The sequence below is a fragment of the Pteropus vampyrus genome, unplaced genomic scaffold (genome assembly GCF_000151845.1).
Source record: "Pteropus vampyrus isolate Shadow unplaced genomic scaffold, Pvam_2.0 Scaffold68, whole genome shotgun sequence".
Taxonomy (NCBI): Eukaryota; Metazoa; Chordata; class Mammalia; order Chiroptera; family Pteropodidae; genus Pteropus; species Pteropus vampyrus.
In genome coordinates this window covers 1,188,703-1,208,625 of record NW_011888849.1, presented here as the reverse complement: position 1 = coordinate 1,208,625, position 19,923 = coordinate 1,188,703, and the positions used below count along the sequence as shown (strand labels likewise).

At 45.8% G+C, this 19,923-nt stretch overlaps 2 protein-coding genes across 3 annotated transcripts in view; both read left to right on the top strand.

The window, feature by feature from the left end:
* Positions 1–8,845, top strand: part of EXOC6 (exocyst complex component 6) — a 175,533-nt gene extending 166,688 nt beyond the window's left edge. For both annotated transcript variants that reach the window (XM_011361567.2, XM_011361566.2), the window contains exons 21-22: positions 6,384–6,496; positions 7,596–8,845. In XM_011361567.2, the coding sequence (XP_011359869.1) occupies positions 6,384–6,496; positions 7,596–7,728 (246 nt within the window). In that variant the 3' untranslated portion in view covers positions 7,729–8,845. The remainder of the gene's footprint in view (positions 1–6,383; positions 6,497–7,595) is intronic.
* Positions 8,846–10,463: 1,618 nt separating this feature from the next.
* On the top strand, positions 10,464–18,595 carry LOC105293074 (cytochrome P450 26C1). The gene is made up of 6 exons (XM_011361565.1): positions 10,464–10,667; positions 11,203–11,427; positions 11,896–12,171; positions 13,583–13,738; positions 15,874–16,203; positions 18,215–18,595. Exons 1-6 carry the CDS (start codon positions 10,464–10,466, stop codon positions 18,593–18,595), a joined length of 1,572 nt encoding a protein of 523 aa, XP_011359867.1.
* The last annotated feature ends 1,328 nt before the right edge of the window (positions 18,596–19,923 follow it).

Genomic DNA, 19,923 nt, shown 5'->3' with positions numbered 1-19,923 from the left:
GTTATATACTCAAGAGGAATAAAAACATATGTTCCCACAAAAACTTGTATAGAATGTTCATAGCAGCACTATTTATAATAGCCAAAAAATGGAAATAACCCAAATGTTCATTAACTGATGAATGGATAAACTAAATGTGGTTTATCTATACAATGGAATATTTTTTGGCAATAAAAGGAAGTACTGATACACAATACAATATGGGCGAACCTTGAAAACATTATGCTAAGTGAAAGAAGCCAGTTACAAAAGACTGTGTTGCATGACCCCTATTTGGGGAGTGACTGCTTATGGGTATAGGATTGTTTTGAGTGACAAAAATATCCTAAAATGTATTGAGATGCACAACTCTGTGAATAAACTCAAAACTATGAATTCATACCTGTATTTTAAAAGGAAGAATTGTATGATATGTGAAATATATCTCAAAGATGTTTTTCAAAAAAAATTTGTAAAGGTATAACAAGAAATAGAAGTTTAATTTTATTAAAGTTATATAAGCAAAAATAGAGAAAAATTGTAATAGCCTTCCAAAAATAGGAAGGTGATATCAGTAAGATAAACCCTTATATATGATAGCCACAAGATGATTAAAAAAAAAAATTAGAAAAATAAGCATATTTAGAGATATTGAGGTAATCACCAGAACTGAAAACAGGAGTTAAACGTGATTGTTCCTGAGAATGACATATATATCTGTGCTATTTTGGCCATGATAGTGACCAGAAATTCAAGATAAAGCAACTATGGATGCGTATAAATCTAACTATGTAAATTCTACTTTTTGCCTCTTTTTCCCCCAAATTGCAAACCCACCTAGTAGTTATGTAGGACTACTACATAGCTTAACATCAAAAATTCTTTAAGAACATTCTGCTGCTTGTACAGTTCCCTTGAGTGAAGTGACTTGAAAAGACCAGTACCTTTAAACAATCTCTGCCGCACAATGTGCTCAAAGCTCACCCCTGGTCCTTGCATAGGCTGGCAGAGAGCAGGTTTGGCAGATGGGACGTTTGAAGAGGGTGGTCATGGGTTACGAGTCAGGTGTATCAGAGAGCCAAAAGGCAGCATGAGGGCAAAAAGTGAGGTGGGTGGAGGCACAGTACTGCTGCTTTGTAGTTTTGCCCTAGTCCTTTACTGGCTGCTACTTAAAATTCTTTTCGGTGCTGCATGTAGAGTTTCCAAATGTGGTGTTTTCAGAAAGCTGGAAAGGGAGTAAAACCAAGTGTTTTAAAAATCATATGGAGCTCGTCATTTGATTTCAACATCTATTTAGAAGAAGGACTTGTATTTTCCCCATTGTGGATAATTTATTAAGACCTTTTTTCCTTGAATCTCCAGTGCCTAATGACTTATATTTCTTCCTTAAAGCTGTATTATGGTTTAGGTTTTTTGTTGTTTAAATCTCAGAAGCACTCTAGGAACCCTTGCTTTGGCTTTGTTTTTCAGAGGCAAAGGAAAAATGATCTCCTGGTTTACTTTTGGAATCTGCAAAGCAACTCTGAGGTCCCAGGTGGATTTGGTGTTTGGAAAAGGGACTTTGGGGGACTAAGGTTGACCCTGAGCCCCCAGGTCACTGTTCGCATTTACAAAAGCAAACCTGGTATCCCCAATTGCTTTTCTCTTGAGGTTGGCTTAACTTTATTTATCTTCTGTCTTGGGTCACTGCCCCTGAGGTGCTTCAAAAGCAAGACCCAAAAGACCCAAAACAAAGAAAGCTAAACCAGATTCAAGAAAAAAATGACCTGGCACTCTGGGTTCACTTTTACAAAGGCAAAAAGTCACTTTGAGTTCCATAGAATGGTTTTAAGTCGGCCTAGATTCATTGTGTCATTTGCACAAAGTGATCTCAACAGGTCTGAGACCCTCAAGTTTCTTGGGTGTCGATCTGGAGTGAGACTTGGGATGGGAAACTGTCAGCAAGCTAAACGTGATGACACAGACAAATTCTTCAGTGATTCTAAAGTGATTCAACTATTTTGAGCATATAAATGGGACCACCCATGCAACCATTTCTTTCCTTAAGCTGAATCTTTTTGTTTGTTGGACACACACAGGGAACGCTAAGGAAGTGAAACTTATAACTCACTTACAAATATTGGCATAAATCCACTGCGTGTTATCAGATTAGTTATGAAGGGTATTTTTGAATCCTTGATGAAAAAAAGTTAGGATACTAATTTTAGATAATCTTATAAATCATGATGAGATAGAACGGAGGCACATTATTTTGCTGTTCATTTTTATATGATCCATACTTTGCTTACTTCCCAAAAGGATTTAAGGTGGAATTACTTTACTTGACTATTGGAACAACCCATTTATAGAACTTAATACCAATTTCATTATAATATGCCTGACTTTATCCTTTAATAAGTAATTGTAAAATTGCTTTTGGATAATCTAGGGGAGATTTTTGTTTTTGTTCATATTTGATCTACATCTTTGAACTTCAGGTATGTGTTAACTAATAAATTCATCTGTTGAGACTATGTCTTACTGTTTATTTACAAGACAGAGATTTTGTGTGATTAATAACAAATATATTATTTATGTATTGCCACCTGAAGGAAACAAAACTTGAGACAGAAGTGAGGTTTCCATAATTTAGGTTTTAATAGTAAGGACGTAATGCATCATGTGAAACTTGACTGAATGTGAGTGGCAGTCCCCAAGGCAGTGACTTTCTGTGGAGTGAAGGTGAGTGTCAGTTGTTGTACCTGTCATCACTCCAGTTTCCTCATTCCTTCCTATCACACTCTGGCTCCAGAGCAGTCATATTCTTTTTAAACCATCCCAGAGACCATAGATCATGTATCTTGGTCAAAACAGGCATGAATAGCAGCCTATAGAAATGGAATCAGTCCATAAATCTGGCCTGGCATAGTGTTAGGTAGGACCCAAAAGTAACGTCCTAGTTTTGTGTCACATCTTTCACTAAAATAAAACTGTACTTTAAAAAGTGAAAAAGGACTGTATAATTGTTATGGATAAGGGATACTGGTAGACCATTCAGAACTATTAGTGTTTCTTTCTTTAGAAAGAACGTTGAATTCATTCAACATTAGACCCAGTGCTTTATCGTGAAGGAATCCGTCTTCTTTACTCGTGCTCCAGGAAAAGCCTAAGAGAGGTGGAGACAAGTCAGTTGACTGCGTTCACAGTCCTAGTTTGCCTGCAGGCCAACAGTGGCCTTTTTCAGAGAGCTGTCAGCATAAAACCAAAGTAGTCTATAGGGTGCTAGTGTTTTGTATTCATGAAGCCTAAGAAAAAAGCTCCCAAGTAAACTTGAAATAGTGATCTGGCATCATCAATCAGGCAGTTTTTTCTTGAGTATCCACTAAGTAGTTATGCTCTGTTGAATACACAAGTTTTCCTTCCTAGCTTTGTGAAGTTTGTTTCTACTTACTTGTCAAATGTAGTATTATGCATTTGAAAGATCTTTACACACATGGAAATGAGAAATCAGAATATAAGATCAGCATGCTTGTTGGCCCCATATTTCCTCTCTACCTATATCCATGTATTCTTTGGGGCATAGACACTGAAAAGGTGGTCAAGTTTACAGCCACTGGATTCATGGGCTGAGAATAAGCAGTCACTAGCTCCTACATAAATCAGTAGTTTCTACCTTACTTAATATTATATTGATAGCTTCCTCATGTGTTACTGCAGTTTAAATTACAGGGATTTTGTGTGATTTCTTTTTTCTTTCTAATTGCTTGATGTTAACCTCAAAATATTATTTGTTTCCTTGTTAATTTCCTCTCTACTTTCCTTATTTATAATATAAACTTTTTTTGGAATAGAGACTTTGTCTTGTTCAATACTATATCTCTGGTGCTTAGTACAGAGACTAGCTAGTTATAGGTGGGCAGTCAATATTTGTTGAATGAATAAATGAATGTTATGTAGATCCTTGGCCCTTTAATCCACATTGCTAATGCATTCCTTGGCCATTAATATGCAAATATATGCAGATTTCCACAGATATCTGTAAATTAACTTCATACAATATGTATTTCTATAAAGTATTAATGTAAGTTTGAAAGCATGTAGATTAGATTTGTCTACATGTGGGCAGGTAGTTTAAATTTTGTGGTTCCTGTAATTTCTAGAGATAAGATATTTGTGTATGAGTATCTGACAATATGTGAAAATTGTAAACATAATGTATTTTTTATCTAGGAAAGTCTGTTTTTGTGGTGTAAAAGAACCAGTTGGAGTTGGTGTAGATTTTAAATTAATTAAGTGGGCTCCTCCTTTCACACCTGGGGGTAGATCAGCACAAGAGAAAAACAGACTTATTTTAAAGCCTCTTCCTCTTGCAAATCCCAAAGGTCATGTTGCCAATGCCTTTTGGAAAGAAAGGGAGATTACAGCTAGTATACAGTTTTTAAGTGTTACTTTCTGCTGACTGTGTGCATGCTTACACACAGTTGTGCAAACACATACATGACCTGAGAGAAGAATCCTTCAAAATGATGCTTTTGTTAACAACTCTAACTCTAGAGTTTCATAATGTTGTGGAATATTATGAAAATAAAGAAGACAGTAACATACTGTAAGTCACTCATAGTCCCATCACACAAATAACAGCCATTCTTAACATTTTCTCAAATTTTCTTCCATTCTTTTTTAAAGAGTTTTTATGTAATTTAGTAGCACGTTATCATAAGCATCTTCCCAAGCTATTTAAATTTCTGTGTAGACATCAGTTTTAATAACCACATGATATTTGTCTTTTAGATATACCACACTGCTTAATCATTCTCTTAAATTTGAGATTTAGGCTATTTTTAGTTTTTTTCTTTCTTGAGTTTTTTGATAACACAAGTAACATTTTTGAGATTAATATCTTTGCTTATAAATTTTTGTTCACCTTTATTATTGTTTCCTGAAATTAGATTCCTAGAAGTATGATTACTGAATCAGAGAATGGCCATTTTTATAAGGTTCTTAAACACATATTGCAAAATCACATTCCAGAGAAGTTACACCAATTTACATTTTTACCATCGGAGTGTGTGAAAGGAGCTTTTCCTCCTAGTGAAAGGAGACAAAAATGTATTTGTTGCAATAGTAAAAAATTACACAGAACTTTAAATAAGTTCCTTTTTCTTTTTTTAGATAGTATATTCTTTTAACATTATGTCAATGTAGTTTCTGTATCCGTGTATTAAATTTTGGTATGGCCTAGACAGTTGTCTGAAAGAAAATAGAATGGCTTTTCATATTAGTAGTTAACATTTTCATGATAGAATTTTTCTCCTTTTACAAGAAATTCTCTATTAATAGCAGTATGTTGGATGGGAAAAGAGACAAGTCCATTACCTTCCTAAAGAAGAGTTAGTTTTTTATAACCTTTCTTTAGGTTTTAATCACCTCAGAGTTTTTTTCTCTCTCACAGTGGGTTGGCTCACATATCCTACGAGTAAATGCAAATAATTCCTTCATTTGAAAGCAAAAGCAATATACTTTTTATGTATAAAGTGAGTTAAAACAAGAAAGAAAGGAATAATATAAAAACTGAAGGAAGGTAGTAAGTAAAGCATTTAGCTTTCCGAAACAATTCAAATGGGGATAGGAAGTTGGTTTTAAATGGCTTAAAGGGGATTAGGGTTTTAAAGTTGGATAAGGAGTTTGGTGCTTTGGTTTAGGCATGGCATTGCTTTTAAAAGATTACTTCCATATTTGACAACAATTCTAACTGGAGATTATAAAGCAAATAGTCAATTTTAAAACACTACAGAAAACAAGAGGGTTTCTTTTTTGTTGTTGTTTGTTTATACAAAATGATCGCTTAGAGTTAACATGCTGAGTCTTGAAGCTCTCATTTCATAATACTACGGAGGATCTATCACCAGGGAGAATCCAGCAGAGGTTGTTTAATGCACTTAATTGAGATTATCTGAGCTTTTGGTTTAAATTACTTTAGGAAAATCTAGGTGCAAATGGCTTCTTAGAAAGGTAAACATACTTAACCTCTAAGAGAAAAGGTTCAATTTAAGTTCTGTAAAATTCTTCAGTTAGTAGCATCAACCTTTATTAACTAAATTTCAGTATGATCTGTATAATGTATAAAGACTAAATCTCTACCTCAGTGCAAGTGTTAATATATTAAGTGTTTTCATTATTTTACAATTATTTGGAAATGCAATCAAGTATTTTATTAGAAAAGCAACTCCTGACAATTTTAGTAATTTCAAAAGTAAAAAGATAGTATAAAGTTATAAAATATAGTTAATGAAGTTTGATTAAGTTTATTCTCTTTGTCTAAGAAGCAGGTCATATTAAAATGGATCAAGAATGTCATATACTTTATGTATTAGCTGCAGGTAAATAGTCAAAAATTGCTTTAACATTTTCCCCATCTTCTTCAGCTCCTTGACTTGTTTATGGTTTGGGATTGGTCTACTTATCTAGCTGATTATGGACAGCCAGCTTCTAAGTACCTCCGGGTGAATCCAAATACAGCCCTTACTCTTTTGGAGAAGTGAGTATATTTTGAAAACTTTTTTGTATAAGATTTTAGCATTTTGTGATTAGGTGATCATTGAAGAACTAGTGATTTTTCATCAAAAGAGAAAGGTCTAAAGGGAGCTTAAAAGCTCAGTTAATTTTAATGACCAAAACATAAGCTTCTTTCTTGCCCTTCAGTATTGGTGTAGTTTCATGAGATTGCTGCTTATGTTGATATGAACAAAACATTTTCCTGTTGTATACTTAGTAGCAGGCTTAATTGGTCTTAGAAATAGGTTTACTGGAGACAAGTGAGAAGTGGAATTATTTTTGAAAAACTACTATAAACATAGGAAAGAAGGTATTTTGTAAAATGTGACTAGGAATTGGAATGTTTGCCACCAGTGAGTGCTATCAAAATCCTACCATTATGGACTTGGATTCTTTGGACGTAGAGAAGTATGTGATTTGAAAAATATTACAGTAAAAACTGAAGTAATAGGACATTTATTGGTACATCTTGTCCAATTGAAAATAACACAAGTCTAGGTGTTACTTTTCCTTCAGATTATGAGGCAGATTTTCTTTTTACGTAATCATACTTCATTTTAAGTATCATTATTAAATTTTTCAATTTTTGAATTATAAGTGTACATCATTTTCCCACATTTCAAAATATCTGTGGTATATTTGAGAAGAAAAAAGCAACCGTTTAAAATAAATTTATTTTACAATACTGTGAAACACTGAGGCCAAAAAATTGCTGCTTTAAATTTTCTAATGTCATTTTTCCTTTCACCTTGTCTTGCTATGAATGTGATTTGCAGAGTTCATAGAGGGTATGTATTTTAGCATACTTTATGGAATGATACTAGAAAATAGTATAATATTAGAAAACATACTTTAGATTTACATACTAATGCAAAAACACCACTTCGTATAGAATGTAAAGCCGCTAATTTTTTATGTGGTTGCTATTTCCATAATTTTATTAGTACCTGTTTCCTTTGAAATATATTTTTCAAGCATAGGGTTTAGTGTGATATAATTCAGAGCATGCCAAGATATTTTACTTGTGATGGTGTAGCTATTGATTTCGTTTTACTAAGCTCTTCGTTCACATATATTTCTAGGATGAAGGATACTAGCAAAAAGAACAACATATTTGCTCAGTTCAGGAAGAATGATCGAGACAAACAGAAGTTGATAGAGACTGTCATGAAACAGCTGAGAAGTTTGGTGAATGGTATGTCCCATCACACATAGACTTCACATCGCTTGCACTCAGTGACATCAAGTTTATGACTCAACGTTGATTTCTAACAGACTCTGGTTATAACAGTAATTTGTTTGTAAAATTAAAAAATACAATAGAAAAGAGAAACTGATGGGAGCTTAAACAAGAATATCATTTGTATGAATTTTTAAATAATACTATTTTATATATGGAAAATGTGATATTAATTTTTCACTTTTAAAAATATATAAAATCAAGTCAAAAATTGTATATGAAACTGATTGTAAATATGTTAGAAAAACTTATGCCTCTCTACATAAGTATTTTATTTAAATCAGACTTGAATTTTTCTTTTTTCAGTATCTGGTTTTGGAATGCAATCATGTCTGATATGGAAGTATTTTACTGTCATTTTCTCATTTTTAGCTTTTACTTTCACCTTAATGTGGTTTAAGTAGACAAAAATTTTGTAATTCTGCTGATTCTGAGGGGGAAATAGACAAAGGTCAAAATTTTTAAAGGTCCCTGAACTCAAACTTGATTTAACTCAGTAAGAATAAATTATTTGTTCTCCTTGGGTGGTTTCACTTAATCGTTCTGAATATGAAGACAGGTGTTTGGATTATCTAAAGATTTAATATTATTTCTGTTCAGCAGGGTTATATTTCTGTCTATATTGTTTGTAGCTGAACCCATTCTAGAATGTATTTGGTTTGGTTTGGTTTGGTTCAAGTTAAAAGAGAAGACAGGAACAAAGTGGAGCTAAACACTTCAGGTGCAGCTTGTGTGAGGGTAGATAAATTCCTACACACACAAGTTACCACAGGGGTCAGGTTACTTCCTCCAAATAGCAGATCTCAGTACCATATCTTCACTGTGGAAACCAGCCAAAACAAATGAACTCTGGAAAACCTAAAATGAATGTACTTTTTCCTTCATGTAGACTACTGTGGTCCAAATGGTAACTGCAGTCTGATCCTTACTTTCTCTTTATTGTATTTATGCTGAATATTCCTTTTGCATTTTCGGGATTCATGCCTGTTAGAAAATTATCCTTGACTTTGTAAAATAAGTGTAAAGAATTGTATGTACATTTCTTGATTTGTGATGAAAAATTAAAAAGGTTGAGCAAGTCGTTGAAAATGAGTTGCTGTTGTATCTATTCAAAGTTTCCCGATTTAAAACTACTTCCTTCAGAAAGGGTATTATTCCCTAGTTATTGGAATGGGGGGTTGTCACCAACACAAAGGAAATATTTATTCTCTTGACTATCTTTTATCCTAAGGTATTTCACACTTTAAAAACTATTACATGGAAAACATGGTAATTCTTACAAGTTCCAAGAGGAGCGGTGAACAGTTAGCTCTCTTTGAAGGCTAGAACGTGACCGCGCCTCTCCCGTGTCTTTCCCAGCCCCCCAGGGCATTCGGGACTTCGTTGTTCACCACCACCCCCACCTCCCCCAAACCCCCTCGCACGCTTTCCCCAGACTTCCGGGATTCGGAGAGACACCGCCTTTGCATTGTTTTGGAGCAAACCACTATGGGTCCTCTGATGGTCTTTACTCTTCTCAGTAATACAAGGACCCTGCACTTTACCTCCCCATCCCTCTGGTTGCGCTGTAGGAACGGTGACGCGCGAGTCCTGGAGCATTTGGAGCCCTTAGAGGCGACGCAGAAAGCCCGACAAGCAACCTTGTAAACGAGTGAATTCGGTCCTTGAGACCCAAAATGTGCCTGGGGATATCTGCTCCTCGTGGGCTTTGGGCAGCGATGACACTACCATTTTGAAGGATTCCTGAAGTGGTAAATCAGAAACCGAGAAGGGGTGGGGGATGTCGGAGCATCTCGACCCTGGCTCGCATTGTAGGCGCTTGCGATGATGCAGAGGCAGGCATCGAAGACCACAATTTCCCCTAAAAAGACACAAATGGCAGAAACCCCAGCCCTTGGGCGTGGAGCTCTGGGAGGGGAAGGGGTATCTAGAAACTCCCGGGTGGGGACCCCAGAGAGAATGCGCTTTATTTAGCTCGGTGCTCTCGGTTTGCCCACCGCCGAGCTCCTGCGTTGAACTGGGAAGTTCTGGCGAGATCCCACAGGCCCCGCCCTGGAGTCAGCATGGAGAGCAGCCAGTAACACCGGGCGGCTGCCACGCCCTGCCCCTATCCCCTTGGTGAATGCACCGCACCGCTGCCCACCGCCTCCTGTCCTTAGTCTGTGGAGCGCTTTAAATATGCATGGGCGCGTCTCGTGTGAATCGGGATTAGTCCGTAGGGAGGGAGCCAGTATCTATATAAATGTGTCCGTGATGGGCGGAGAAGGGTTAACAGACTGGTGGAGAGAACGAGGAGTGGGGTGAGGGTCTACAGCCCCTGTGATTGCAGCCCAGGTTGGCAACACCGGTGAGTTTCTCCTCTTTGCCCGCCTTCGCTGCTTCAATCAAAGGAGTGCTGGCCTCGGGAGGAGGTGGGAGGTGACCGCGAATGTTCGGCGGCGTGAGCGGTCCCGAGGCCACAGGCATCCCCGCTAGGGAATGTCCTGTGAGCGCCAGCCTTGAGTCAGGCACGTTCCCTAAGGGCGCGTGGTCACTGCCGCCTCCCACTGCCTGCTTTAAGAGCGAAGTCCTTCTCCGAGGTTATAACTCTCAATTTTGGCTCCCAAGCCCCAGGACCATTCCGGACAGAACAGGTGAGCACGGCGTTCTGCTCGCACCCGAGCTATTGCTCCCCCTGCGCTCTGAGCGGCCTGGCCCCCACAGACTCACTATGTTCCCTTGCGGGCTGAGCTGCCTGTCGGTGCTGGGGGCGGCGGGCACTGCTCTTCTGTGCGCTGGTCTGCTGCTCAGCCTGGCCCAGCACCTCTGGACCCTCCGCTGGACGCTAAGCCGAGACCGAGCCTCCGCCTTGCCTCTGCCCAAGGGCTCCATGGGCTGGCCCTTCTTCGGGGAAACGCTGCATTGGTTGGTTCAGGTGAGCAGTCCGTCGTTCTCGCACCTCAATATGCCCCCTTCTTTCCTGGCTCCCACTGGACTCTCCCCTCTCTCAATGCTCCCAGGATTCGTAGCCAGTCTTTCTGCGCCTAGGACCCTGGGGAGTATATACTGCCCTCTCCTTTGCCCAGCTGCTCCCTCGAAAGGACCGGCTGTCACCGGAGTTCTCCCCAGCGTGATTTAAACACGTCCCAGCGCAACATGGGGGTGAACACAGGGGGTCCAGGAAGTAATCTGAGGAGCATATCACCTTGTATCCTGCAAGCATAGAACCTGGAGGCAGGGGTGCGTCTCAGCCGTGAGCCCTTGGGCGCTCGCATCCCCATCCTGAGCCCCAGTTTCTTTACCTCACCAATGGGAACAGGGGCATCTACATTCCCATAGGGTAGTCGCAAGGCTCATTCAAGACTTTTGTAGAATAATGCGCCAGCCTGGAGCAGAGAGTGGTTATCCAGGGGCAGTTGGGTGGACAGATCCCCACGGCCCCAGCCCGCGTCGCTGCTCCTTGCTCGCAGGGCTCCCGCTTCCACAGCTCCCGCCGCGAGCGCTACGGAACAGTGTTCAAGACGCACCTGCTGGGCAGGCCGGTGATCCGCGTGAGCGGCGCGGAGAACGTGCGTACAATCCTGCTGGGCGAGCACCGCCTCGTGCGCAGCCAGTGGCCGCAGAGCGCTCACATCCTACTGGGCTCTCACACACTGCTCGGTGCGGTTGGCGAGCCACACCGGCAGCGGCGCAAGGTGAGCGAAAACCAGAGAAGGGGCTGTCGGGACGTCAGATCCGCGGTTCGCGGGCACCTGCTGTGAGTCAGGCCGGAGTTAGGTGTTAGAGTTACACTGTGAACCTTACCAGGACGCCCTGGCTAAGGAGCAGATGGCCTTGGACCAGTCCCTTACCTTCTCCGGCTTCGGTTTATACAGCCAGGACTGGGACTTAAATGTCTTTTCATCTCTGATCATTTGTAACTGATACCAGAAGCGCTGAAAACTTGAAGAGGGAGGCAGCTAGAACCTGGCTGGATGGGAGGGGCTGTGTACATCAGAGAAGAACTAGAGGGAATGTCTAGTGCAAAAGCCAACACGTTTAGGTCCCGGCCACTTAGAAGAGGAGGAAGGGCCCAAAATTGACCTTCTGGCTCCTCTGGAATCGCCGAGCGAGCAGAGGAGGATGGACTCGCGACCAGGGCTGACCCCTCATGCTCTCCACAGATTCTGGCACAAGTGTTTAGCCGAACGGCGCTGGAGTGTTATGTGCCTCGCCTGCAGGGGGCGCTGCGGCAGGAGGTGCGCTCCTGGTGCACCGCCCGCGGGCCTGTCGCAGTCTACGAGGCCGCCAAAGCCCTCACCTTCCGCATGGCCGCGCGCATCCTGCTAGGGTTACGGCTGGACGAGGCGCAGTGCGCGGAGCTGGCCCGGACTTTCCAGCAGTTCGTGGAGAATCTCTTCTCGCTGCCCCTGGACGTGCCCTTCAGCGGCCTGCGCAAGGTACTGCCGCCCCAGCCCCAGACGTAACGCTTGGGGCTCCCCAGCGTGAGCGGGTCTCTCAGACCAAGATGAAGCTACCTCGGGAATCCGCATGAGTCACCTCTGCTAGGGGATAGAGGCACGGCCCCGGGAGGGGAGGCAGCGTAATGTGGCGGTGGGCGCGGGGGCTGGCCTCTGGCCTCACTCGCTGTGCAACCCGAGGCGGACCACATATCTTTTCTGGGCCGCGTCTGATGCGACATGCCCCGGCCCCAGCAGCCGCGGGCCTCCTGACTTTGGGTCTCGGTGGCAGGCGTTCGGTCAGTCTGCCCAGCCCCTCCCCAGAGCAGAGCCTTCTGGCCGGCCTCTAACGCCCCTTTGGAAGCCCGAATGGCTGCGGAACAGATGGGAGCATTAGGGCTGCAGACACCTCTTTGGCCCGTGCCGGCGCCAGCCCGCGTTGGAGAGGGGTGGGTGCGGACTCGCCGCCCGTGGCCCCTGGCCGGCTGGTTTCCGGACCAGAGAATCACAGCCTCTCCAGACTGCAGAGCGATGGGCGGGGCCCAGAGAGCAGCTAGGAAACCTCATTCTTCCTTCCTTTCCTTTCCACCTGAGCTGGGGCTTCTCACTGTGCCCATGCTCTGGTTTTCAGTTACCTGAATAAAAATAATATTTATAAAGGAGCATTATATGAGCTGATCACCTTGGATACGTTTCCTGATTTAATCCTCTCAGCCTGCAAGGTAGTATTCTCATTTTGTCGATGAAGAAATTGAAGCTCAGAGAAGTTAAATGACTTACCCAAGATCATGCAGCTAGTAGGGGCAGGATTTGAACCCCATCTCTTCTGGCTATGAAAGCTCAAGTGCTCAGATGCTTTTGCTGTGCTTGCTTGATCCCTGAACTGTGGAGGGGCATCCCGGGCCTCTTGCCTACTCCCTTACAGAGGTTAATGCTTGAAACATCCGATTGTGTCCTCTAAGCCAGAACTTTTCTGGGTACATCAAGGTGTCTCTTGTTCTTTGTACTGGTGCCCACTGTTCCTGCCTGAGCCCAATACAGGGGAAGGGCCATGGGCTGAATCTACCCCCATGACTTTGTGCCTGGCATAGGCACTGATAGCTGTGTGACTCTGGGCAATCCCTTGACCCCTCTGAGCCTCAGCATCCTCCCCTCAAGATGACAGCAATTGTTTGCCTGCCTCAAAGGGGGCTTGTGATAATCAGGAGAGAATGGTGTGCAGAAAGAGTGAACAAATTCCTGAGCATTTATTGAGCCCCTACTATGTATCAGGCATGGAGCTAAGCTGAGAAACTGTTAACATCAGGAATTCAGCAGAGCCAGAGCAGCCCTGAGAAGATTTGGGGGTAGGTACCTAGGCCTGGCCTGCTCAGGCTTCCTGCCCCACCTCCCCTCTCTCCCCATGCATCAGGGCATTCGGGCTCGCAACCAACTGCATCGGCACCTAGAGGAGGCCATTGCAGAGAAGCTTCATGAAGACAAGGCTGGAGAGCCAGGTGATGCCCTGGCCATGATTATCCACAGCACTAGAGAGCTGGGCCATGAGCTCTCAGTGCAGGAGCTGAAGGTAGGTGGCAGGAGGTTTCTCCTTCTCCCCTCTTTCACATTCCTGGCAGGTCTCTACACACATACTACATCCTAGGATCAGTGTCCTATTTGGCCCCACTTTAAGCAACAGGCATTCCTGAGGGTGAGGGGGAAAGAGGAGATCTGGGTTCTCGTCAAGGCTCAGCCACATTCACTAGCTCTGTGGCCTTGGGCCAGCTGCCATCCTTCTCAGTAGGAACATTAAAGGCACAGATCCTTGACCCTTCCTTATAGGTTCTGGGCACAAACAGTACTGCTTCTCCTCTCCATCTCTGTCACTTCATACCTTTGCCTCTGCTGTCCCCCTGCCTATGAGGTCCTTTTCACTTCTTTTCTCTAAAAACCCTAAAGGCTCAGAGTCAAACTCCACATCCTCCTGGAAGCTCCCCTTTTCTTCCCAGAAACCAGTACTCTCCTCCCATGAGGCACCTTGGCACCTGGCACCTCTACGTGTCTGGACACTGCCAAATCTCCCCAAGAGTTGAAACCCCTCCCCATGTACGCATAGAGCATGTGCAGTGGAGGTAGAAGTAAGCTTTGGAATGGAGGAAGCTTCGGAATGGCCCCAGGACTTGCTTGAGAACCCAAAAAAGCGTGGAGAGGTTGTGGGGCAGAAGAAAGTCAGAAATGGGAACACCTCGGCCCCCCCTTTTTTTTCAATTAGAGTTGACATTCAATACAATTTCACATTAGCTTCAGGTGTACAGCACAGTGGTCAGACATCCACACAACTCACAAAATGATTCCCCCGATGACTCCAGCACCCCTCAGCCCTTCTGAAAGCAAACTCCTATCCTTTCTCTGGGCCTCAGTTTCCCCTTTCCATCTGCCTCTGAGGGTGGGGCTAATAACCTCTACCCTGATTCCTGGGTGGTTGTAAAGTCTAGGAAATTCAAGGGGGTTAGAAGTAGATGAGCAATGGACTCAGGAGTCCTGGGAGAGCCCATGGGTAGAAACGGTTCTGGGTGGTGAAGGGAAGTGGTATGGAACAGAGTGGATGATCCCTCGGCCTTGAAAGGGTTAGGGAGGGCGGTCCCAGGTTCTCAGGAAAAGACCTGTTGCCTGGGAATCTTCAGTTCTGGTCTGGCATTCAGGGCAGGCCAGGCAGGGTAGGCCTAGGGAGGATGTTGGGGCTTTAAGGTCTCTGTCCTGGCTCCCCATCTTGTTCAGAGCAGGCAGTTAACCTTGGATCAGATCATTCATTCCACAAATATTATGTACCTAGTCGGTATCTGGCTCTGTGCTGGGACTGGGGACTTAGATGTGATCAAAACACAGCCCCTGCCCTTGAGGTGCAGGAAGGAAGGCGTACATCTTCATCCTGTGATCACACAGATCAGTGTATAAACACAAACTGAATGCTGCCAAGAAGGAAGACAGGGGGCTTGGGAAAGCAGAGGCAGGCAATGGGGCCTAGGGCCTGGAGGACGGATCCTAGGCCCCTCCTTTGTCCTTCCAGGAAAAGGTTTAGTCACTCACTGGGGCCACTCCACTAAGTAGGAGGAAGAAGCCCTGATGCCTGCTTTGGTGTGAGGCTGGAGGTGCTGCTGCAGGTGCCTCCCTCGGTTCCACTGCAGTCATGGTCAGGACGCCCAGCTGGGGTTACAGATACCACCAGCCGGTTCCACTGCAGTCATGGTCAGGACGCCCAGCTGGGGTTACAGATACCACCAGGTTAAGAGCACTGGGCTCTGAGCTGGACTGCTAGGACTAATGGCTGTTGGGACCCTGAGCACCTTCTGGAGCCTCGTTTCCAACCCTGTCAAAGGAGGGCAATAATAATGCTTCACGGGGCTGGGGTAAGAATGCAATGAGTTCATACACTTAAAGTACTAAGAATAGCATAAAGAATAAGCTTCTAGTATTATCTCTGGGAGCCTTCCTCAGGCAAACGGCTAGATCCTAGTTTTGCCCGTTGTTGAAAGTGGCATTCCCAAATGGCAGACTTGGGATTCAATCCACTCCAGGGCATGCGCACGTAGTCATCACAGTGGCACATCCTGGCTCTCTAGCCTTTGCACAGCGGTCAGTTTGGGCCCTTGACGTCTCATCCCTGGGGCCAGGAGGCCAGGGCCCCGCTGATGGAGACTCAGCGCCGCCGGGGCTATCTTGCAGGAGTCAGCTGTGGAGCTCCTCTTCGCCGCCTTCTTCACCACCGCCAGTGCCAGCACATCCCTCGTCCTGCTGCTGCTGCAGCACCCTACGACCATCAGCAAAATCCAGCAGGAGCTGGTGGAGCAGGGGCTCGGGCACGCGTGCAGCTGCGGGCCCGGGGCTGTGGGGGGCGGTGCAGGGCCCTGGTCAGACTGCAGCTGCCAGCCGGACCTCAACCTCGCGGCGCTGGGCCGTTTGCGCTATGTCGACTGCGTGGTCAAGGAGGTGCTGCGCCTCCTGCCGCCGGTGTCCGGGGGCTACCGCACGGCGCTGCGTACCTTCGAGCTCGACGTAAGTGCGCTGCGCCCACCTCGCCCCCGCCCCACACCGGCCTCCTGCGGTCCGCCGCCCCTCCCCCCATGCCGGCCCTCTGTTGCTGGGCCAGGGCCGGCGAAGGGTAGGGGGATTAAAACGGCGGGTCTCCTCTTACATTCTCAGAGCCTCCACTTTCCCACCTGTAAAAGGGGCTGAGCCCTGTTTCATTTCCCCAGAAACACGATTGAAAGGCGTAAGCCTGGCTGGCTAGTCAACAAGGTTAGGGACCCCACATACTCTGCTTTTGGCAGCGGTGCACGTTGGCCTACTCAATTAGAGATGAGTTTTAGAATAAAAACATACTTTTCTCCGCGCGGCACCCACCTCTTAGCCAGTGAGTCTGGGTTGAGAACAGAGAGCTCCCCACACACTGTCCTGCATCCCAGTCCTCACGAGATCAAGGAACAGATCTGTCATTGGCTAAGGCCCGATTTCAGAAAAAGGGACAGTGAAAATATGGGTTGTAATCTCCTAATGGTCTGATCAGGCTGGTTTGGGCCGGGCAAGGAGGTTATGGTGTAGACCTAGCTCCATCTCTTTAAGACCTTGGGCAATTCTCACCTCACTCTGGGCCTCCATTTTCCCTCTGGAAGAAAGCTGTCTTGGTCCCTTCCAGCTCTGACTCTCCAGGTGGGGACAGAGCTATTCCTCACAGTGGCAGCATCTGGTATTGGAGCTCTAGTGTAGTCAAGCTGATAGTGTTTGCCTCATCTGCTGCGGCTGCAGCCCCTCTCCCTCCAGCTCAGTCGCTGGGAGGCCCTAGGCAGAGCCGGCACCTCTTCCCTTTAAACAGGGAAAACTCCACGGTGTGTTACACACCAGGGTTCCAGGGCAGCGTGGGGATGGGGTTCTGCCCCAGAGGACCTCATCGAAGAGAGAAAGGGGGCTAGGGCTGACAGCTTCATCTCAACTGTTGTGTGAGGAAGAGTGATCTCTAGTGCTGAATAAAACTAAAACATTTTGGGGGTTGGCATTTGAGCTGGAGCGGCAAAGCCTTAGGATGGGAATTGCCTCCACAAAGGTGGGTGGATTAGTGAGGTGTTTAGAAGTGTTTTGGATGCTGCAGCTTGGAATTCAGACTTCATTCTGCAGGCACCTGGTGCCCTACAAGACCTTAGGGAAACTGAGAGGAGCATGGGTGTACCAGGGTGAGCAGAGGGCAAGAGTTTTAGCTATCCTCCAGTTTACAGATGGGAAAACAGAAGCCCAGTGAGGAGAGAAAGAGAGCTCCTGGGTGATCGATTCATAGATTTCTCCACCCGTTGAGAGCCTCTGAATAGGTTCCCTGGAGCCTGTTCAGGTGAAGGAAGCAGGATAGTGGGGGTTAGAAGAGATCTCAAAAAGTGAAATAGTTATAAGTCGGAAGTGGGTGGAGGGAACATGAAAGCTGCCTTCCGACGTTGTAAGGATTCCTCAGTTTAATTCTCATGTGCGCCTTCTTAAAGCGTAGCTACCAAACCTGAACATTATTATTGTACAGCTGATGGATGGGGAGGACAGAGAGGCACTTTTCAGTTCAGTGTAGAGCTTTATAATTGAGCTGATCAGAGAGGAATAGGGGTCCCTATCATTTGTATTGTTCCGGCCCAGGCAGCTGGTAGGTGCAGGACTAGAATTTAGGTCTCCTGATCTAATGTTAGAAGAAAAAAAGATAAGAACAAAACATTGAAACAACAATAGATCGCATTTATAGACCACTAATATATATGCCAGACCCGTTATTCTATCCTCGCAACAAAATGCGCATTTTTCTTATTCTACAATTAAGAAACTGAGGCTCAGAGAGTTTGAGTGTCTAGCCCAAGGTCACACAGCTCACTGCAGAAGGAGCTGAGATTGGAACGCAGCTCTGTCTCCTAGTTTCCGGGGTACATGCATGTTCCTGCCTGCTTTCGGAAGCCTGTTGGATGCACCCGGGGTGGAGGGTCGGTTCAGGTAGGATTTCCAGGTGCCTCGTGGTCAGGCGGGTCTCCTCACTTCCCCGCAGGGCTACCAGATCCCAAAGGGCTGGAGCGTGATGTATAGCATCCGGGACACGCACGAGACAGCCGCGGTGTACCGCAGCCCGCCCGAGGGCTTCGACCCTGAGCGCTTCGGCTCAGCGGGCGAAGAGGATGCACAGGGTACCTTCGGCCGCTTCCATTACATCCCGTTCGGCGGTGGTGCGCGCAGTTGTCTTGGCCAGGAGCTGGCGCAGGCTGTGCTCCAGCTGCTCGCGGTGGAGCTGGTGCGCACGGCGCGCTGGGAGCTGGCCACGCCTGCCTTCCCCGCCATGCAGACAGTGCCCATCGTGCATCCGGTGGACGGGCTGAGGCTCTTTTTCCACAGGCTTGCACCTTCGGCAGCGCGAGATGGGCTACGCCTCTGACCCGCAGCGCTGCGGGACATGACTGGGCTAGTGGCATTGGTACACTCACAGTGCCACCTATATGTGGTTCCCCCGTGCCAGGTCAGGCGCTTGCTCACTCGTTCAACGAACGGGAACCGAATGAGTCTCTGTGCCGGACTCAGAGGGAGAGGGACTACGAGCCACTGTCACGGCACACTAGAAGCGCCCTGGCCGGTGAGAAGGTGCCTCCTGTGCGCTCGGCGCCTTGAGGAAAGAAAGGTCGTAGGCGAAGCCCCTTAAGCCCTTCCCAGGAGCCCGAAGCAGGGATAGAAGGAACGGATCTACCTTAGAAGCTACGCGGCCTTGCCTTTCCACGCCAAACCTCGGAGGGTGCGTGGATCGTGGGACCGAGAGGAGGATTGCGCCTCGTGAACGGTGTCAGAGACCCAGAGTATACACGGCTGATCTGCAACCCTTGCGAGGAAGCGGGGCCGCCCAGAGCGCATCCCTTGCCTGGCTTTCGGCCATAGAAAGACATGCTGAGAAGGCGCCCAACGGAAGGCCTTCTGGCAGCTGGCCTCTGCTTCGAGCGCTGTGGCCACTCTGCCGGTCTTGGCGGAAACTCAGAACTAAAACTCTTCCAGGGTTCTAAGCGGCTCAGCATCGCCGGATTCTGCTGGCGAGTTCTTAAAAGAAAAATTCCTTCTTCAAGAACTTGCTTAATCTTCCCATTTGTACAGGCGAGAATAGGGACACCAAGATTTTTCTAAGGCTGGGTTATTTTCATGGGAGGTTGAGACATAATCAGAGAGGTTTGAGATATTAGTTTTTGGTAAAACAGGAAGGCCAAGAAATAAAGTTTCCTGGCAGCAGTTGAGCAAGGAGCTAGGGCTTAGCTGATCAGCTGCTCCCTGGTGGAAAGGCATGGGAACATCCAGGAAAGACCCCCAGAAGGACCTACCCCAGAATATACCCAAAGAGAGTCTGGGAGCTGGGGCAGCCTGTGATCCAGGCTGCAAAGACTTCTCTCCTGGGCGTAGAATAGCCCTGGGAAAGGGGCGGCAAATTATCTGGTAGCTGGCTGCCTTCTGGGACCTTCTGGGTCACTATCTCCACCTCTTCTATTACAGAGGAGAAACTGAGGCCAAAGACGCTCCTAGACTACTAGGCCAGTGCTTTCCTCCTCTCTATCACTTATGTCCCTTCTCCCAGCCTCTGGGCCTGTGGCCACCATGTAGGACTCAGCCCTTTCTCCTTTCATAGTGATCCCTAGTTTGGCTTAAGGACTCTCTGGACCTTTTCAACACAGAGGTTCCCACCAGTGTTTAAATCAAAGCCAAGAGCTTCCAGTGTCTTCATTCTCAACA

Excerpts from the sequence above, each read along its gene's own strand:
- LOC105293074 (XM_011361565.1), top strand. The coding sequence starts at position 10,464 with ATGTTCCCTTGCGGGCTGAGCTGCCTGTCGGTGCTGGGGGCGGCGGGC. Across the intron at positions 12,172-13,582 it reads CCTTCAGCGGCCTGCGCAAG|GGCATTCGGGCTCGCAACCA; the intron begins GTACTGCCGCCC and ends CCCATGCATCAG. Across the intron at positions 16,204-18,214 it reads TGCGTACCTTCGAGCTCGAC|GGCTACCAGATCCCAAAGGG; the intron begins GTAAGTGCGCTG and ends ACTTCCCCGCAG.